Here is a 20,186-nt window from a genome sequence, read left to right as displayed (position 1 = left end):
TCCATTACAAAAAAGGCAGGAAAGCATACAAAGACAGGAAGTGAAGTAAACACAGGAGGCAGGGAACTTCAAAATAAGACAGGAAACCGACTAAATCAAAACCAAGATCACGACAGAAGCAGCAACATCATTTGTTTAATTCTGACTTTTACATTTAGGGTAACGATACACAATCAATTTTTCACCAACTTAATTAACAAACCTGTTTCCTCCAGGGCCAGTCCGTTGCTCCATAGTCATACGTTATCTCTTCTCCGGCATTAATGTCCTTCAGAGCAAAGAGAACGAGGTGTGGCTTGGCCTCCGTTATGACCTTCATCTTGCAGTTTGGATGGCTGTGGTCATCATTGACTAGTCTTCCAAGACTAGCATCTTCTTGAGCTGCATCAATACTTCAAAATTATAATAAATCACAGGTAAAGCTTCATATAATCAAAGTATTGATTGAATCTGTCAACAGTTAGTTTTGAGTAACAAAGCCCAGCTCTCAATAGTGAAATTACTTGAAGATTTGGATACATGCATCTAATGTGCAACACAGGCTACATTACTGATGGTTATAGTTACTGACTGAATTAATAAACATTTGTTTGGGATATGGAAAAAAAAAAAAATGTAATCCTCACCACCATGCTCGTTCTCGCCAGTAGAAATCAAACATGAAGACAGTACATCTGCCATGATATATCGACCTCCTCCTCTGAGATTCTTCAGCACTTATCAACTCGCCTCTATACTCCACCACAAAGTCTCCTTTTTGGAATTGAGCTTTGGCAAACACACCTCGACCTAACACAAACGCATAGATACAATGAAAAGCTTTACGTGTATTACCTAAAAGCTGCACATGGGAACTATTTTTTTCATATCAATAATCACATGACAAAAAAAATGGTGAAAACCCCCAACAAGTAAAAGTAGTTTGCTTTGTGCATCCTCCTAGCGCACTACATACAAATACAAAGACAACTATATGGTCCTGTGGGTGCAAGAACACAATGCACCACTTTATGCTATGCAACTTTAAATTTGTTTTCTTTACCGAGCCCCTGAGTACGAATACACACTCTTACATTACATTAAATAACACACCTTTAAAAGAGTTGATGTATTTAACTTCCAAGTCTGCAGTCTTGTCGAGGGCCTTGACAGCATGTTCTATCGCATCCCATACAGGAGGTTGTCTGTTTCTCCTTGCAGCCATTGAGAACCCTATGATCAAACACAATGCCGTTTCAATGTAGACAGAGATAATTTTATATCTGTAAAAAAAAAAAGGATTTACATGTTAAACAGACACATTTAGACCACTGTGGATCGACACAATAATGCTGGTGGTTTAATGCAAGTTTAGTGCATCTGAGCATTAATACGTGGTCAATCTTGCAAAATGGTATAATCAACGTACTGACCGGCAACTAACACACAGGAACAGTAGATAAGAAAAGGGCTCGCTCTCGCACGTGCTCCTTTACATTTAAATGTTAACTTTCCACCGTTAACTTTATGCACAAAACTCAAACAGGCTCGTACTTTAAAAAGATAAATCCTCCCTTGAGTCATATTCTCCACAGTTTTGCTTTTCACGGAATTCGCGTTAAGAAACTAATTGCAAGAACATTTTAACGTAGAAAGAGCATTGTGAACATTCCCGTTTATTTTACCTGGCTCGTGTTCAGGTAGCTGGCGTTAAGTGCTGCATTTAAACGGCATCATATGGGCTCAGTGCACAGCTATGAATCGTAACGTAATGTACTTACTTTTATTTATTCACACCAGTCTTTTGCCGAGTCCAAAACGCAGAGATCGAGTGCTTCTTTCTCCGTTATTTCCTCCGTGTGTAGAGTCAAGGAGCGCTTGTTTTGCACAGTGGGCACGTCCTGTATGCGTTTTTATACGGTTACACCTGGAGGACTTTTAACTCCGCCCACCAGGAACGTCACTGTGTTTGTCTCCTGGCATCCGTCTGTTTCGCACAACCCTGCATATATATTTACAAATGGAGACGCTTATCAATACATTTTCTTAATATAGATTACCAAGGTTTCTTTCTGATTATTAGTATTTTTATAATTCATTTTTATACCCGCAGTTTTTAAAGTAAAGATAACAATCAGCTTGTCTTCTCTTAGCCGAGTTAGCTATAGCAGCTAATCTGTGTGGATACAATAAACATGGCTACATTTTTATTTCAAGATTAGCATATCTTTTTGTGGGATTGTTATTATTATGGATAGTGTTACTGCACTACCAATAAAACAAGCTGAACAAGTTTCAATGTTGCTTTAAAAGACAATGGCACAGTCCCGACCCCATCCCCCATGACCCCATCCACCACTTCCAGACCACCAGGTCCCCCTCCCCCAGATCAGCAGGGGTCCATGCCTCCCAATCACCCATGCAGAGCCCACCTCCCCCACCACCACCACGATGACTCTTTCTATTCTAAAGAGAGAGAAGTCAACATGCCGTTTAAAAGTCAGAACGCAGCCGGCCCAGACTCTCTCCCTCCATCCCGAAGCATTGTGCTGATCAGCTGTTTCTGGTGTTCACAGACATTTTCAACACCTCCAGCCTGCTTCAAGGCCTCCATCATCATCCCGTCCCCCGAAAAAACAAGGGTGACAAGGAATAAACGACTCCAGGCTCGCCGCCCTGACTCTGAAGTTGTTTGAGCGCCTTGTCCTGTCCCACCTCAAAACCCTCACCAAACCCACTCCTGGACCCCCTGCAGTTCGCCTCCAGAGCCGGCAGGTCTACATGGCCCTTCACTGCATCCTCCAGCATCTGGACTCCTCCCGTTTGTAGACCAGCTATGTCTTCAATACCATCATCCCGTTTCTGCTGCAGGAAGCTCTTCTAGCACGTCGCCAACTCCACCTGGAAGTGGATCACTCGCTGTTTTTTAAAAATGTCTGTTGTGTTGAGCTGAGGGGTTTTGAGTGTCGGGGGTTGATCAGTGTTGCTCCTGCCTCTGCCAGCATATCTTCAATTAAAAACCCTTTGTCGACCATGACTCCATCCTACATGTGTTAGACTGTATCTTTGGGTTATTTCTTGTGATGATGGTTTGACTAACTGTCGATACACTGTCGTTAAATACTGATGCCAGTAAACCTTTTCTTTAAGTCCAACTGCAATTCTGCAGAGGAACAATGAATCACTCGTCAATGAAAGGCAGCCTGCGGTCTTTGCTGAGGTCTTTGTCTGAGGCACAAAAGTGTTTAATTTGAGGCTGTTGCTGTAGAATGGTCACCTGTTTGAGTTTAAGCTCTTGCACTTTCAATTCTAGTTCAGTGATTCTCTCAGCCGCATCATCGGATGTACCTGGGCAAACAATAAAACTAAATCAGGAACATGATCTATCATGACATATCCATCAAATGCAGATTAAGATGTTCGCAATACATCAGAGATCAATGGTGGGCAGTAAGTATGTACATTTACTCAAGCACTGCACCTAAGAACAACTTTGAGCTACTTGTACTTTACTTAATATGCTCCATTAAGTGAACCTCTACTGCCTTTGTCTATGAAAAGGGCCAATACTGTTTATTGATTTATTACCTTAATAATAGCTTTTAGCGTTACCAGCTAATCAAGGCCTTATTAACCTCAATCAAAATTGGCTGCTGCACGTGGCATGAGCCAAGTCTGAGCACTTCAGGTGAAAAGTCTGTGTTAAGGCGGTACCGACCTCCGCCACTAGAGGTCGGTACTGAGTTATTTCTAAGCACAAACTGTTGGTGTCTGCTTATCGTGGGGAAACCTCTAAAAACCTCTAAGAATTCACAAGCTACCCTGTATTTTATAAAGTAATTAAAACATGGCACCACCTTTTCCAGATGCACCATTAAAGGTTATATGACTTTCAGAGCCACTAGATATCACACTTAAGCACCAGCATCTCGGATCCAAACAGGCTGTGACTGTGATTGATTTCGAACACAGCGCCCGGGGGACGATGCTCTGCTCAGGACGCCATGAATCCCCTAAACTTTCACATAGCAAATACTTGTTTGCTGCTAATTTTCAAAAATATACAGTTCCTATATAGTGATTAACACATGCATACATTGAATAAGTTTCCCAGTTTATTCTGATAAGGGCAACAAGTACTGTCATTTTGGGTCATTTTGATCTTTGACAATTCATTCTAACCTGTGGTATTACTGCCTTTACTTAAGTACAATATCTGAGTTCTTATATATTCATTTTCTCCTTTTTTATTTTTGTTATTGTAATATTTCCTGTCCTATCCGCTCACCGTGTCTTGTTATCTGTTATGTTGTGTTACGCTGCCCACCACTTGCTGCAGGTTGTGTAGATGACAGTAAAGCTGAAGAGAAGACTAATCCTGCTGTTAAATCGGCTGAGCTGCAGCTATCCAGATATGCAGAGGATTGAAGACAAATGCACGCACATGATTGTATCTTGATCTTTAATTATATTAATTATAACACATACTGTAAGTATGTACATGCTCACATTTATTCTAAATAAAACAAACATGTCATGCTTGCCGGTCTGTTTTCAGAAAGTTCAGACTGAGCAGTTGCCAGCATAGAGTTTCAGAGAAAGAAACGTCAAAGCTGGTTGAGTTAAAGTGTAAAATGCTTCCTCTCATTTAATTGGAGATTCATAGCGAGTTCCAGCTCATTATTCATCTGTCCGGCCCACAACTTTACTGTTCTGGTTCACTCATAGCGTCGTCTTCAGAGAAGAAGTAGTAAAAACCCACTGTACACTACACCTGCTCATCAGCAGACGGCAGACAGACACTAGCCGGTGAAGAGAGACGAGTATTTAGCAGTTAGAAGATAGAGATATTTCCCTCAGGAGCTGGTGGAGACCGAAAACAGAGCTAAAAGATAGTGAATATTTGACTGCCATTCATCAGGTGGACACAAATGCCACTCAAAATGATTGGTCATGCAGCTCCGTGAGTGTTGGATGCGCGAATAAAACTCTGTTCGAAGTTCAAAAACAGTAAAGATTAAATAAATGTCTAATTAAACCATATTCAAAATATATTAATTAACCTATTAATTGTCTCCCAAGACCTCATGTAACATGTGGTCCCCTGGACAGACAGAAGGAAATCCTTTGCACACATCAGAGTTGGAGGAGGGTTTACAGGTGAGGTGCCACAGCACTTATTCAGGCTCTTCTACTTCCACCTACAATACAAATCCCTCTACAGAGAGTTAATAATGAATATACATTTGATAATTTCAGAATCTGATGTAAATAGTATCAAAAACAAGGTCTGATTTCATGCCAATTAACTTAAACTTTAAGGTGCAGCGTTTAAGAGAAGACATGAGGTAACGCGATGACGACAGTCGTCCTTTATTCTTTTAGCCTGCGTATTATTCAAGCTTGCGATCCTGCCAACATTGAGAATTAATGAAAAGAGAATGGAAAGGTCGTTATGGGAAAAACATGCTTCACATCGTAATTCACCCCTGAGAAATATTTGCACAACTACAATTATAAATACTATTTGAGAGTTTTGGTGCAAATTGCAAAGACAAATACAAATAAGAATAATAAATAAGAATTCCCTTCACGCAACCTCCTCTCCATCATGTTGTAGCATCTTTCTTCATCTCATTTGTCTCCATATCCAGATCTTTTCTCTCCTTTCCAGTTCTTCATATTTTACTCAGCATTGTCCTCTTTTATCCAACACGTCTCCACCTTCTTTTCTTATTCTCACTCAGTTTTTTTGTCCCAAAATCTTCCAACATCTCCCCTCTCCTCCTTTACTCCTCCGTTCGACTCCAGCTGACAGGTATCCACTGTGGTTCGTCCTGTGCCTCCTGGATGATGGAGCAGAGCTGCATGCAGGCGTGCTGCAGGTCGTCGTTCACCAACGTGCGGTCGAATAACTGTTTGTACTTGGCCTCCATCAGCCGGGACGCCTCCTCCAGCTCCACAAAGTCGTCCTCCTGCAGGCGGGGAAACATGAGGGCTACATGTTTTGCATTTTCACTGCTTTCTTTCTGCACTTGGTGCCGTTACGTGTAATATGTCTGTTGTCGTGCTTTAACATCGCTGGAGCTCTTACTGTGAACGCTCTGTTGACGGAGTAGTTGGTGAGGACTCGAGCGTCTCTCCGCGTATGTCTCAGTCTGTCTGGACCGGGAGCTTTGATGAAGATCACGTACGGCTTCAGTTTCCTCGTCCTCAGCGGCTGGATGCTCTGATGACAAAACCAACATATCTCGCAGAATCAGTAACTTTTTAAATCACTTCTTAAAACCCATTTTTATAGAATTGCTTTTAAATGATGGTGTCCTTTTACATCCTTTTACGTCCTTTTATGCAGTTCTTTGATTCCCCTGATTTTGTTTGTCTATTTTTTCTATTGCATTTGCTCTTTTTGGTTGTCTGTGTTTGGTCTTGTTGTGTTCGTTGCCTATGTGGCATGGTCTTTTCTGCCTCCTGTATTTCTTAAATGTTTACCTGTATTGACGTTGTGTATAACTGTGCTTTGCTTCTCTATAGAGCACTTTGTAAACTCTGTTTTTAAAGGTGGTATATAAATCAAGTTATTATTATTATTTTAAATTCTTAAATGTAATATGTCTAATCTACCGGTAAAAATAGTCCCCAACAATTTCCTCCTGTTTGTTTGATAAATACTGCAGTGACCAGCTGCTTTAGGAGACTTTTTTTTTAAACACAGAGTTATACATTTGTGTTTCAATAATGTATGTCTTCAATAGGAACCGATGGACAAGATGAAGGTGCATGGTGTTTTCACGTTTCTGCCACCTTGGATTTAGTCCAATAATCAAACTATCAATGCGAAATAAGTGGATCCATGCTGTCAACAACGCTCTTCTTAATTAAACTCACATGTGGTTCCACATCGAGGATGCACATCCGTCCTCGTTTTAGCACCTCATCAATAGCATCAATGCTAGTCCCATACAGGTGGCCCTTCTGCTCCCCATAATCCACAAACCTGAACACACACACGGCGGAGGTACAAATATAGTTAAAAGCTAGAAATGAATAATAATGGACAATTGCGTAGCAAAACCTTGTAGTGAACATACATTTAACCTGAAGTAAAATAATCACAGTATCTCCTAATAATAATTCAGAAAAATAAAATGTGCACAGTCAAATACAGAAATCAAGTTAAAAGAAAAGACAATTTAGAATAAGCGCACCTGTGGTTACAAACCATGTACTCAAACAGCTCTTTGGTGACAAAGTGGTACTCTCGTCCTGTCTGCTCCCCTGCTCTGATTGGACGAGTGGTGTCTGGAGGAACAACCAATCAAAACCAGTGCGTTACTACTTACTTAATGTAGAACTCAAGATTATGAACCAGTAAATCCTTATCGAACCTCACGAAAACCATTGACCTCATGACCCCTCTTTTGGTTTGTTCCATTTCCTGTTTTTTTGTGGTCAGTCACCATGATGATTATAACAATACTTTGGTTTAATAAATTTCTTCACTTGCTGCTAACATGACTGACGACTTAGTTTTGTTGTTATCATTTATGTGTAAACCCCAAAATATTTGTTGTCCAAAAGAAATCTAAAAACATGTCTTTGATTTTAAAGTAACTTGTAACTTCTTTTCATCACATAATATTCCATTTGAACATTGTGAATGATGCACAATACGAAAACACATTTTTTTAAATGTCTTTTCTATCATTGTAGATTCCCTCCTGTAACCATGTCACACACATTGTAAAACAGCAAACTTATATCTGTGGAGACACTATATATGAATATATTGGATTTGTGGAGGCACATACGAGGTACGGGTCCCTGGAAGGTTGAAGGGTTCAGTTTGATGAGTCTTTTCCTGAGCTCATTCACTCCAACTCTTGTAGCACCTGGACATGGAAAAATATATTGTATAAACAGTAAATATAATAGAGAATATGGAAATGAAAGGGGGACACATACTGTGAGAGAAAACACTCAAAACTAAATGATAGTTTAAAGATTCCTGTCTCACCTATGATGATGATGAGGCGGTGGTTCTCCTGCGGGGGGCGCTGGTACAAAGCCACCTCCTCGTAGGGGGTGGAAAGGGCACTGCTGTTGGGTGAGCAGGAGGTGCAGGACTGTCGTCTCCTCCTGACGGACGTTCTCCTCCAGAGACGGAAACTCTGCCGGAAACCGGCTGGTGAACACAATTCATTCATTCACTCATTGTATCTGTGACACAGTTACAGTATATTTTATGTATTAAACTTCTGACAAACTCTCCCAGAGATTAAGTGGAAGAATTGATATTGATACAACGTTATACATCAATACTATATATACAGTATCATACACATATATATATATATATATATGATTGGGAAATCAATATTTATCCAAGATCAAGTTCTTTCCCTAACCTTAACCAGGAGCTGTGAGTACACAACCATAAAGAAGTTCAATAAAGTTAATGTTAAAGTGTATGTTATAGGAAGTTAATAAAATAAGTGATCGGCTAACATTTTTGTTCAATATTAACATTTTGCGACTTGTCAGATATGTTCACTAACAATGTTTCAGTCAAAACAAATGTGATCAGAACTGTTAAATCGAACTGTTAATCATGCATTCACTCCCTCTGTTACTCCGTTGTGCTTATTAGTGTATAAACTGACAGACAAACAAATGAATACATTGTGTCTTACCCAGGTATATTCCATCAATAATATCAGGGTCAGCCTTATCTGAAGGAAGAAAACACAACAACTCTTCACTCACTTCAGCTGTTAACACAGACAACCATTCTCCTGTATGCCTAAATAAACACCTACCCAAGTATATTTCTTCCAGCTCTGTGAAGATGAGTAAAACAGAAGATGTTGATTAATTTCAGTCTATACACAACGTCAAGTATCATATATTCATCATAGTGTTTTTTACCTGTTACGCTGCGCTTGTCGTCAGAATGTATTTGATAATTCTCTGGAACATGTAAAAGAAAAGTATACTTTTTTAAATCACAAAAAACTCTCTTGCTTTCACTTGAGCTGCTTGTTTATTGTTGCCACACATGAATATCTCACCTCACGTGAGACAGTACTGCATGTTTTAGTGTATATATATATATATATATATATATATATATATATATATATATATATATATATGACATATGAACGCATATGAATGTTACAAATTAAGTAACTACAGCTCAGACCAATTTATGTCTGCGTTAAACAAAATAAGAAAATGTAAGAATTTCCCCTCCACGGATTAATATATATAAACCAAGCTCCATTACTTGCACAGTAACATATGCAGCTCTTTGCCTCACCATTCACACCACATGACAGTTTAATACATGCATCATCAATATCATCACAGACCTTCTGAAGTCACATGAAGATACTAAACTATTGGATCAAATGTTTAAATGAAACGGACACAATGAGTGAACAATAAGCTGTCTCACCCACCGTTATCGTCCTGAGTCACTGAGGACAGACAGAAGAAAAACGTCATCAAAAGGGTTGTTTGTTGAAAATGCAAAATAAAAAGTAAAAATTAAAAAAAGGGTTGTTTGTCACAGATGTCAAGAGAGATAATCATAATGATGTGAATGATGGTAGTGATAATGATGAGTGCTTACAGGGTCTGATGCAGGTATGGACCTCCAATGGCTGACACCACCACTGTTCCCTTTGTTTACTGCAGAGAGAGAGGAGCAATTACACATTTGAGTTGCAGCTACAAACAACTTGTTTTTCATCAAAAAAGACAGTATACAGTATATATGCTGCTTCATATTGAATTCCTTCAACGACTTTGATAACATAAAACACAGAAAACATCCACATCTTTGGATCATGTTTGATTGTTTTTGGTATGGCAGGGTGTATACATATTTAACACCATAATTAAAACGCTAATACAAATTACTGTATTAATTTCTTTATAAATATAGTTTTAAGATTTCCTGGAAAGACACAAAAAGACTTAAATATAAAAGTAAAGAAGAAGTACCCCACAATTGTACTAAAATACATTACTTGAGTAAGTTACTTTCCATCCCTGCTGTTATTGCACATATTTTGTGTTTGTATATTTTCATTGTAAATACTAATTTAGTTTATTCATTTCTTCCTTTAGGACTACGTTTGTATACGTAGTTCTTTTTATTGTTTTATTCAATTCAAATTTAGAATATTCAAATATTGGGTCTCATATTTATATTTATACACATAGTGTGTCGTACGGAGGGAGTTACAAATGGAGCTCTAGCACAAGTTCAGACAAGAAGACCCGACCCCTCAGCCCGCCATCTATTCCTCACATTCCTGCCAATCATTCCTCACGCATGCTCACACATTGTTTACTTGCTGTCATCGTCCTGCACCGTCAATCATGACACCAGCTGCGCAGATCAGCTGATCCTCTCTATCCAATCAGCACAAGGAAACAATGACATGGCTAGCCAATCATCTCGCTGCTGTCTCATTTAAACATGACTGTCTCCCTACCTTCAGTTCTTTCATGCTGCTGTTACGCACCCCTCCACCTCCCCATCTCCGCCCAGTCTCCACGGATCCATCAGCCTCATCAACTCATCATTCCATCAGCTCATCAGCCACCACCAGGTCTGGACTCCACGGGGGGATCTATCTCGTTGCTGATCAGGGCAGTCGGCCCTCAATTTCAAATCTCCCCGCAGAGTCCAAGCGCCAAAGACTCTGAGACTTTATCATTTTATATCATCTGTTAACAATAACATGCATCCTTTCTTTATCTACCTGGTCTCTCCCTGATTGAACTGCATTTCCTTTCACGTCAAAGCTATAAGGCTTTAAGGTTCTGTGCTTGGACCAATTTTATTTACCTTATATATGCTTCCTTTGGGCAATATTATCAGGAAACACTCCATAAACTTTCATTGTTATGCAGATGATACTCAATTATATCTATCGATCAAACCAGAGGAGACCAACCAGCTCGCTAAAATTCAAGAATGTCTTAAAGACATAAAAACATAGATGACCTGCAACTTCCTGATGTTAAACTCAGACAAAACTGAAGTTATTTTACTGGGCCCTGAACACCTCAGAGATCAATTATCTGGTGATGTGGTTTCTGTAGATGGCATTGCCCTGGCATCCAACACCACTGTAAAGAATCTAGGAGTTATCTTTGACCGAGACTTTAACTCCTTTAACTCCCACGTTAAGCAAATCTCAAGGATTGCATTTTTTCATCTACATAACATTTAAAAAATCAGGCACATCTTGTCTCAAAAAGATGCAGAAAAGCTGGTTCACACGTTTGTTACTTCCAGACTAGATTACTGCAACTCCTTATTATCAGGCTGCCCTAATAAGTCTCTTAAATCCCTCCAGTTGATCCAGAATGCTGCAGCTCGTGTACTCACAAAAACTAAGAAAAGAGATCACATTACTCCTGTATTAGCTGCTCTGCACTGGCTCCCTGTAAAATCAAGAATCACATATAAAATTCTTCTCCTCACCTACAAAGCCTTGATTGGTGATGCACCATCATATCTTAAGGAGCTTGTAGTACCATATTGCCCCACTAGAGAGCTGCGCTCACTAAATGCGGGGCTACTTGTGGTTCCTAGAGTCCTAAAAAGTAGGATGGGAGCCAGAGCCTTCAGTTATCAAGCTCCTCTTTTATGGAACCAGCTTCCACTTTCAGTCCGGGAGGCAGACACAGTCACCTCATTCAAGAATAGACTTAAGACTTTCCTGTTTGATAGTGCTTATAGTTAGGGCTGAATCAGGTTTGCCCTGGTCGAGCCCCTTGATATGCTGCTATAGGCTTATAGGCTGCTGGGGGATGTTTTAGGATACACTGAGCACCTCTCTCCTCTTCTCTCTCTCCTTATGGATACATTTACATCTCTCCATTGCACCTTATTAACTCTGCTTCCTCCCCGGAGTCGTTGTGACTTCACGTCTCATAGGGTCCATTGGACCTGGAGGTGTCTGATGCCTGGTGAGCCGGCCTCCCACCTTGGCCCTGCTGATGCCCCGCCCCCTCCTCTCTACCTCCTTCTGTTTCATGGATTGGAGTTCCATTCATACATTGTCATATTCATGTAATGTGTTTATGTAACTTTTTAAATGCTGTTCATTCTATACACATGACATCTATTGCTTCTGTCCATCCGGGGAGAGGGATCCTCCTCTGTTGCTCTCCTGAAGGTTTCTTCCCTTTTTTCCTTGTCAAAGGTTATTTTTGGGGAGTTTTTCCTGATCCGATGTGAGGTCCTGGGACAGGGATGTCATATATGTACAGATTGTAAAGCCCTCTGAGGCAAATTTGTAATTTGTGATATTGGGCTATACAAAATAAACTGAATTGAATTGAATTGAAAAGCTGAACCGTGAAAAGCAGATTTCAGACATTTTACAGTTTGTATCGTATATGGTATTTCTATTAAATCTGTTAAAAGATGCTAAAACATTAGTACGGCCCTTTAGTTTAGTTGGGAATGATGAAACACATGTAAGGTTCATATTCAGGGTGTGTGAGGTGTCACCTCTTCAGCATGCTGGCAGAGGGAATCAAACCAGCGCAGGATGCAGCGCAGGGCAGCTTCCTGGCCTGCCACCAGCGTCCGTCCGACTGGTCGACCACCTCCAGCAGGTCTCCTCGGCTGAACGCCATCCCTGCATCGGGACAGGGGATGGAGGAGTCCTGCAAGGGGGAGTAGTCCACCAACGCCCTCATGTACACCTGACGAACACAGAGAGACGGATTCAAGGAAATCTCCCAAATCTAAACATCCTCTCACTTGTCAGTGTAGATGTTTATGAGTTGTTAGCAGTTCCATCAAAGATACATTACCCCTCTGAGCTTCTCCCGTGGTTTCATTAAGTAAAGTAAATGTGACATATAACTGGATAACAGTCACAGTCATACTGCACAACCAGTACTTTTACTGCATGAAGCTGATAATACATATGTACTCTTACTCAAGTAGGATTTTTACATTCTTCTATTTGTACTTTTAGTAAAGGTGAGTTTCTTTACTACAGACAACCATCTGAAGATGTTTGATGGCCGTTTCTTACCGACTTCTGTCTGCTGCTGCTCTGAGCTTGATCAGGAATGACTTTGAACAGGATTGTTCCCTGGGAATTGATCTGCAAATACAACAAAAACTAGTAAATAACTGAGCAATTGTTTTAATAATCAGATTACAAGATCACAAGTATGAGAAGTATGCAGTCACAAAACCAAACAGGAGCTATTCCTTATTCTATTTTCTAATTTATTGATGGTTTTTTGTTTGATATAGTTTTTGCGTTACAAAAAAGAAAATGAACAATTTCGTTACATATGTCATCTCTGGCCATTATTTTGTAATTATGTATGTAATTCCCCCCTCAGGTGTCCTACCAGTATCTGGATGACCTGTCCTGGCTCCATACCCACCACAGGGTTTCCGTTTACCTCCACTAACAGATCACCAGGATGGAGGAGTCCTGGAAAACATACACATGAAACCATGACATTTCACATTCTGACCATGTGTAATACATTTTTATGTCTCTGGTATTGTATGTTATATTTGATTCCTATTTAATACAGTTAGATCTCACCGCTGCGGTCAGCCAGTCCTCCATGAATGACCCTGGCGATGTAGATCTCTCCCGTTTCCTCGTCCCTCCTAATGGTCGCCCCCTGACATATAGACAGTTATTCCAAATTGAGCAACCATTAGTGGCTACAGAAGCACTATGTGACAGCTTTTAGGACAGCTCTGTGTACAGAGAGAAGAGCACATTGGGGAAGGATACAAATGAGGACGGGATGAAAGCAACTGATGACTGAACCTCTTGAAGCATGAGCTGATGGAAGGAAATGAGTTGGTTACACAAAGTATTTAGTTTATGCCAATTTGTTTGTAACTACTGTCCCGTTGAGTTGTGCATTAAACCACCTGGACTTCCTTCAACTAATTAAAGCTAAATTAAGATGAGAAAGGCGAAGACTAACATATGGTCTACAAGAGCAACTGCAATGAATACAAGAGAGTCGATGATGTCACAGTTTTAAGAATAGCTGGATGGAATAGGAGATGTAATTATTTTGTACCTTCAAATATTTAGCTTTTCACCCTTCCAGTGGTAAATCCAGAGGTGAAAAAAAACAACTGTCTCTAAAAAAGTGTTTGTTGTTCGAATTGTTCGTCTGCTTCTGGTATATGGTCTAACTTTGTTCCTTGAACTAATTGTTGGGATCCAAATTCTGATGGAGATTTATATTGATAAGAAGAAGTCGAGATATCTTATTCAGTTTCAGAGTCTATTTTCCACGCAGAAAAGGAGAGGACACGGCTTGTTTTGGGCCCTACTTCTTCTTTTTCTTCTTGTTGGTTGTCAAGCACCCTGTGCTATGACAGTCTTGTTGCTCCTCCAGAGCATCTCCATTGTGGAGCCTCGCCTGTCCGTTACCACCACTCCCACCTGCCCTGTGGGTGACACCAAAGGTCACCACCGTCCTCTTGGAGCCCCGGTTAATTTGTTTTGGACACCTCGATGTCGTGAAGCCGTCTGCACAGGTACTGACAGACGTGGATGAAGACGAGGAAGTGCAAGAAGAAGAAGAAGAGGAGGACGAGAGGTGTCGTGGGTAAGGTGTGGGAGGTTTGCGGACCTCTTTGGGAGACATTGAGGAGACTCTTGGAGGAGGTGGGGGAGGAGTGTGCCGTTTGGGCCTGCACGGAGCTAAAGCCTCTGTATGTTTGCTGGCCACAATGAGCCCTTGGAGCTTGTCGACCACCTCGGCCAGCAGGTTGAGCGCCTGGGCATTCTCTTCCACACTGCCGGTGATCATCTCCGTGGCCGCCACCATCTTCTGGCCAAGATGGCAGACGTCTTGAGTGCCGTGCTCAATGCTTGTGGCCACCGTCTGGACGGTGGACATGAGTTCCTCCATGCTGCACTGTTTGGGGAGCTCCCGTTGTTGACAGCGTTTTGGTTGCTCCTGCTCGTTTCTCGTCTGCTGTGATTGCTTCTGGCGTCCATTGCGATGAGAAGCGGTAGAGTAGTGGGTCACTGAGGGCCGACTTAGAGGCTCTTCTTGGAGTTTGTTATGAGATCCAGTTTGACAGACATGTTGCCTACCAGGGGTCGGGAGAGTGCTAACCCCCTGCTGCCGAGTGGAGCGATGAGCTGCAGGACTAGAAGGTGCTGTGTGGGCTCTAAGTGGGTTCATCCCAGTGCAAGAGGGGCTCCTGCCGGGTGTAGGGATGTTCCTCGAGTGTCCCCCTGTAGCCCCCTTTTTGTAAAAGACGGGGGAGTTAGGAAAGCTCAGACTGTAAACTGGGACCGGAGGAGGAGGGTAGGCGTAGTCATCACTGCTCCCTCCGGTAGAGGCACCTTCTCCCTCCTTGTGATTGAGTTTCTCTAAAAATGGACCTCCATGTCGGTGGGGCAAATGAAGATAAGAAAGAAAGAGACAAAAGAAATGTGAAAATACATTATTGAAAAAAACCAGCATTGCGGGAACACAGGATGGTAAGATGAAAAAGACTGGTGATGACGATTGACACATGGTGAGGATCATAAGTATGTTTGTGAGTTGAGAGGTACATGATGGATGAACTAATAGATGAACTCGTTGTCGTCCCTCAACACATGTTCTGGATCAACCAAAGATGGTCTTTCCGACAAAGGAATGTGCAAATTTCAGAGATGGACAACCTGTTGGGAGCTGCCAGAAGAGCTTATGAGCATTACATTGTTCTGTATGTTTTTATTTTTTTCAATATTTAATAATCACAATACTACAACACGTCATCATAAGTTGCACTGAGAGTCGTGCTCTGTTAACTCTCCTGATAAATACACCCCATGCTGGATGAATTGTCGGAAAATGAACGAGTGAACACAAAAAATGGATGCATGCTTGATGAGTGCATGGATTGACAGTCCTCCTCCTCTTACCGGTGCAGGAGGCCGGGCTAAAGACAGTAGGATCTGATTGGTGGAGCCCTTTCTTCCAAAGCTCTGCGGTTTGTGGACGCAAACAGCAGCTTCCGGTTGACTCGTACCGGGGGAGGAAAGGACGTGACTGGCCTCCCCTGGGGAGGGGCAAAGGCCGGGCTTCACTTTCAGTGGCTCTAAGCTCCTCCCCCGACCACGCCCTCCTTGCAGGGACCAGACGGTCCAACGTGAGGCGACGGAGGCTGCTCCAACGACTACGAATCACTCGGACTCCGTCACCTACACTTGCTCTGCGCTCTTCTCTGTTCTTGGTTAACAAAAGATGATGAAAGGTCTTTTCTCATAGCTTAAAATGTAACTAATTACCTGTGAGGCAGTTACAGATCAATATCAACCCTCAGACAGATAACTGTCAATTGACATGGGGAAACAAGTTATTACATTCAAATTAGTTATTTAAATCCAACCATATGGCCTCAGTGTGGTACATTACTCCACAATATGGCAGTTATAGCTCACTTAATACCATGTCATTTCTAAAGAAGAATATGAATATGCAATATGAATATGAAAATCTAAAAATCATCAATGAGCTCATTAAGAATTGTGACACAACCAGTTATATTCCAATATTATAATATACATTATTCTAAAATGAGCAATTCTGCATCATGAGTAATTTTACTGATTGTACTTTAAGTATATTCTTATGATAATACTTTTGTACTTTTAGTTTCAATGCAGGACTTGTATGTAACAGATCATTTCTACACTGGTGCTATTTTTAGCTCAGTAAAAGATCTGAATACTTCTGAATTTTTAAAATGTAGGGGAGTAAAAGTACATTACTCTCTGAGATTTAGTGTCGTAGACGTATGAAGGAGCAGAACACCAAGTACAATAAAAGTACCTACAAGTTTGTGAGTAAACATACTTATTTTCCTTCCATCACTAATATCTAGTAGTATACATTTAACTGGGAAACTGGGTTGAATAATTAATATTAGCTCACCAAATTATTATTTTAGAAAGAATATGGATCTTCACTGACAACCAGATGTATTTATTTAAGGAGGAATAAATGAGATGTGTTATCAGGTTTGACCAGTTTCACCATTTCATAACTTCTCTTGTAGAACTGGTGGAAATGGAAAATGACTTTGTGTTAACTGCACCAGTTACAAACAAAAGCTTACACCATCAGAACAACTTACCACGACCAAGTCACGAAAATTGGAAATAGAAAGAAAGCTTATGTCTCACCAGCGGCTGGTTGTTCTTCACCAGACACACGATCCTCATGGCCTCCTCGCCATCGGGCATCTCATCAGGCAGAGGCGGTAAAACGGGTCCATAGTCTGACTGGGCTACACTGTCGTGAGATGATAGGAGGGCCTGAGAGACAGGTAGCATGTGTTATATCAGAGCACCCACACGTTCTGAAAGAGCTTGTACATGAGTGATACACACCTGCATGTGTGGTGAGCTGAGGAGGCTGTAGAGCTCTCTGGCTTCAGCGGAGGGACGGTGGACCTTTTCTATTGTAGCCATGATCTGATGGACAGACAGACAGGCAGACAGACAGACAGATAGTCAGACAGAAATACAGATGCTAACACTCATATCAGATGTAATTAAATGCAAGAATTTCTCCACTGTGTGGGTCAATAAAAGGGTCTGTAGCTCATGAGGAGAGTGGTCGTCCCGCAACCACAAGGTAGCCGGTTCGATCCCCACTCTCCCCATAGTTGCATGTCGAAGTGTCCTTGATCAAGAAACTGAACCCCCAGTTGCTCCCCAGGTGATTCACTGCAGCCCACTGCTCCCTAATAACTAAGGATGGGTCAAATGCAGAGAAGAATTTCCCCACTGTGGGATCAATAAAAGTTAACATTATTATTAGTAATCTGTGAGGCCTCTTTAAAAATGTTTTTATGTGATTAAGAATGAGCTCAAACTTTGGATGGTTTTAGGAAACAAGGACATGCTCCTATTGATGTCCAGGCAGTGACGATTTGTTGGGCTTTATTTTCTTTTTTTCTGTAATTATAATAATTAGTATTGCATCGAACATGCATCATTCTGAAGACACATTTGCTGCATTGTCCTTTCTGTTCAAACATGAATATGCTTATCCTAGTGTGTACAAGACAGATCCTGATACGTATCTAGGTGTGTGTGTGCATGTCTGTGTGTGTGTGTGTGTGTGTGGGTGGGGGGGGGGGGGGGGGGGGGGGGTGCATAAACCTCATGTGAGAGTCCTGAGGCATAAGGCAGAAGGGGTGTGGGTGTGGACCTCTCGAACTGCAACAGGCACTCATAAATCTAGAGCAATGAAAACAGGAAATGAGGTCATTGTTTGACATGTCCATGGTGTGTCTGCTTTCGGGTTTGTGGAGTCTTGTCTTACCTTCAGCAGAGCGTGCAGCCACGGTGCACTCAGCAGTTCATGCAGAACTTCAGCACCAAAAATGTTTCTGTTGACCCCGAGACTGACGTCCTCCACCACACTGGACAGCATTTCACTGATACCTGCAGAAACACACACACACACACACGCTCACACACACACACACACACACACACACACACACACACACGCACACACACAATATGAATATATACTTCTGTTTAATGTAGAGCATTTTCACAGTGTGGTCAGAGTACTGCTACTTAAGTAACGGATCTGAATAATTGTTCCACCTCTGGTTATGTCATTATATGCATTACACCAGTCAACAACAGACAACATTGTATTTGAACATGCTGTAATATCGAGGCAGATGCTTAGGGTTGAAAGTTTCTCTTGAGTAAAGGTTGAAAAACAGACGTGTTTGGGCCTGACAGGATTATCTGACACCGAGGAGCCCTGACCCCACAGAGAGACACTAATACCATCTGAATTAGGTTTTACATTAGAATCCAATTGAAGCTAACCCCACCCATGGATTTAGACTCAAGTTCAGGATTAAGACTGAATTAAAGTCAGACAATAAACAATGAATGCAATCAATGCAGGTTAGATTTAGTGTGCGTGTGTGTTTGTGTGTGTGTTCGTGCGTTTCTCACCGTCCTCCATTGCTTCTCTCATGGTGATTGTCCACAATCACCGTAAAGGAAAAGGGTTTTACTAGAAAAGAAAAGGAAAAAACAACATCTTTGAATATGAATCCTACTCTGATCTAATGCAGCAGGGTCATTACTTTATCATTATCATTACAAACAAATGACAGCAATAGCTAGCCAACGAGACAGGCTCACATGCACTAGCATGCACTGTCAGCCACGTGTACGCTGACAGAGAAGCGCTTGAGGTAACAGAAGTGAACATCTCTGAAATAATCATTTTAATAAAAACTCGGTGCGTTGATATGCGGTAAGTACGTTAAAGTTTAAAGCAGGAAGTCTTTCTGCCGCAAATACTTGTGTTTTGTCTAACTGAATTAATTGTGAATTTGTATATATAAAAACAAAATCTTGCTTTTCCATTCCACCATTTTCATTTACTTCACAAATAGGTTTGTTATTATATTTGGCTTATCAGCCAACATGTATTTAATGTAACAAAAAGACCAACCTCAAATCTGACTATCAGGTGTGAAAAACCCCTAATGTCAGTCTTTCTCATAAGGTTGTATTATGGATCATCTGAAAATCAAACAACCTAACATATGAGGTGACATATTACATAAAGTTGCTTTTTGTAATACAATAACAAACAGTTGCTTATTTCCACTTTCAGCAGTTACACAGCAAGTCTAAAATGCTCTCTCTTTTAGCTCCGTTTTTGGTCTCCACCAACTGCAGAGGGAAATAGCTGTCTCTTTAGCTGCTAAATGCTCCACTATGTTCACCGGCTGCTCTCTAACTCTCTGTCTGCTGTTTGCTGCTGAGCAGGTAGAGTACGTTGAGTTTATCTGAGCTTTTTTAATGGAAACATTGAGATGGAACAAAACAGTAAAACTTGGAGCAAAAATAGTCTACGAATCTCACGTCATCATTTGATCCATTGTTAACATAAAATACATAACTCAAAAATTTGTTGTCATCATTTATTTTACTACTTTAAAATAAATGAAAACTCATCGAACTTATTCACATTTGTTCATTTTTGTATATGTTTGTATGCCGCATATGTTTTGGCTCATAACATGTGATTAAATGTGATTGTCATTTTGTTTGGTATGACTGAATTACTAGCCCTCTAATGTTACTCAGAAAGACCAGTATTATCATTTGTATTTCCAATGT

At 41.0% G+C, this 20,186-nt stretch overlaps 1 protein-coding gene across 1 annotated transcript; it reads right to left on the bottom strand.

The window, feature by feature from the left end:
• Positions 1–5,768: 5,768 nt before the first annotated feature.
• On the bottom strand, positions 5,769–19,026 carry LOC117750609 (MAGUK p55 subfamily member 4-like). Its single transcript, XM_034561878.1, has 17 exons — positions 19,005–19,026; positions 18,346–18,467; positions 18,183–18,260; positions 17,406–17,489; positions 17,199–17,330; positions 13,587–13,668; positions 13,384–13,469; positions 13,056–13,127; positions 12,521–12,717; positions 9,599–9,675; positions 9,444–9,461; positions 7,997–8,164; positions 7,791–7,871; positions 7,188–7,281; positions 6,868–6,976; positions 6,074–6,208; positions 5,769–5,954 (listed from the first exon to the last, which is right to left on the bottom strand). The coding sequence occupies exons 1-17, from the start codon at positions 19,024–19,026 to the stop codon at positions 5,769–5,771; spliced, it is 1,743 nt and encodes a 580-aa protein (XP_034417769.1).
• Positions 19,027–20,186: the final 1,160 nt, after the last annotated feature.

This window comes from Cyclopterus lumpus, chromosome 21 (genome assembly GCF_009769545.1).
Source record: "Cyclopterus lumpus isolate fCycLum1 chromosome 21, fCycLum1.pri, whole genome shotgun sequence".
NCBI lineage: Eukaryota > Metazoa > Chordata > Actinopteri > Perciformes > Cyclopteridae > Cyclopterus > Cyclopterus lumpus.
The sequence above is the reverse complement of the archived record's forward strand: the minus strand, read 5'-3'. Positions and strand labels throughout refer to the sequence as shown.

What these genes read in the sequence shown, in the direction of transcription:
- LOC117750609 (XM_034561878.1), bottom strand. Translation starts at nt 19,026, where the DNA reads ATGAGAGAAGCAATGGAGGACG. An exon ending in CCGCCTCATCATCATCATAG is followed by an intron (nt 7,872 to 7,996) that starts GTGAGACAGGAA and finishes TTCCATGTCCAG; the next exon opens with GTGCTACAAGAGTTGGAGTG. An exon ending in CTTCCAGGGACCCGTACCTC is followed by an intron (nt 7,282 to 7,790) that starts GTATGTGCCTCC and finishes TTGTTCCTCCAG; the next exon opens with ACACCACTCGTCCAATCAGA.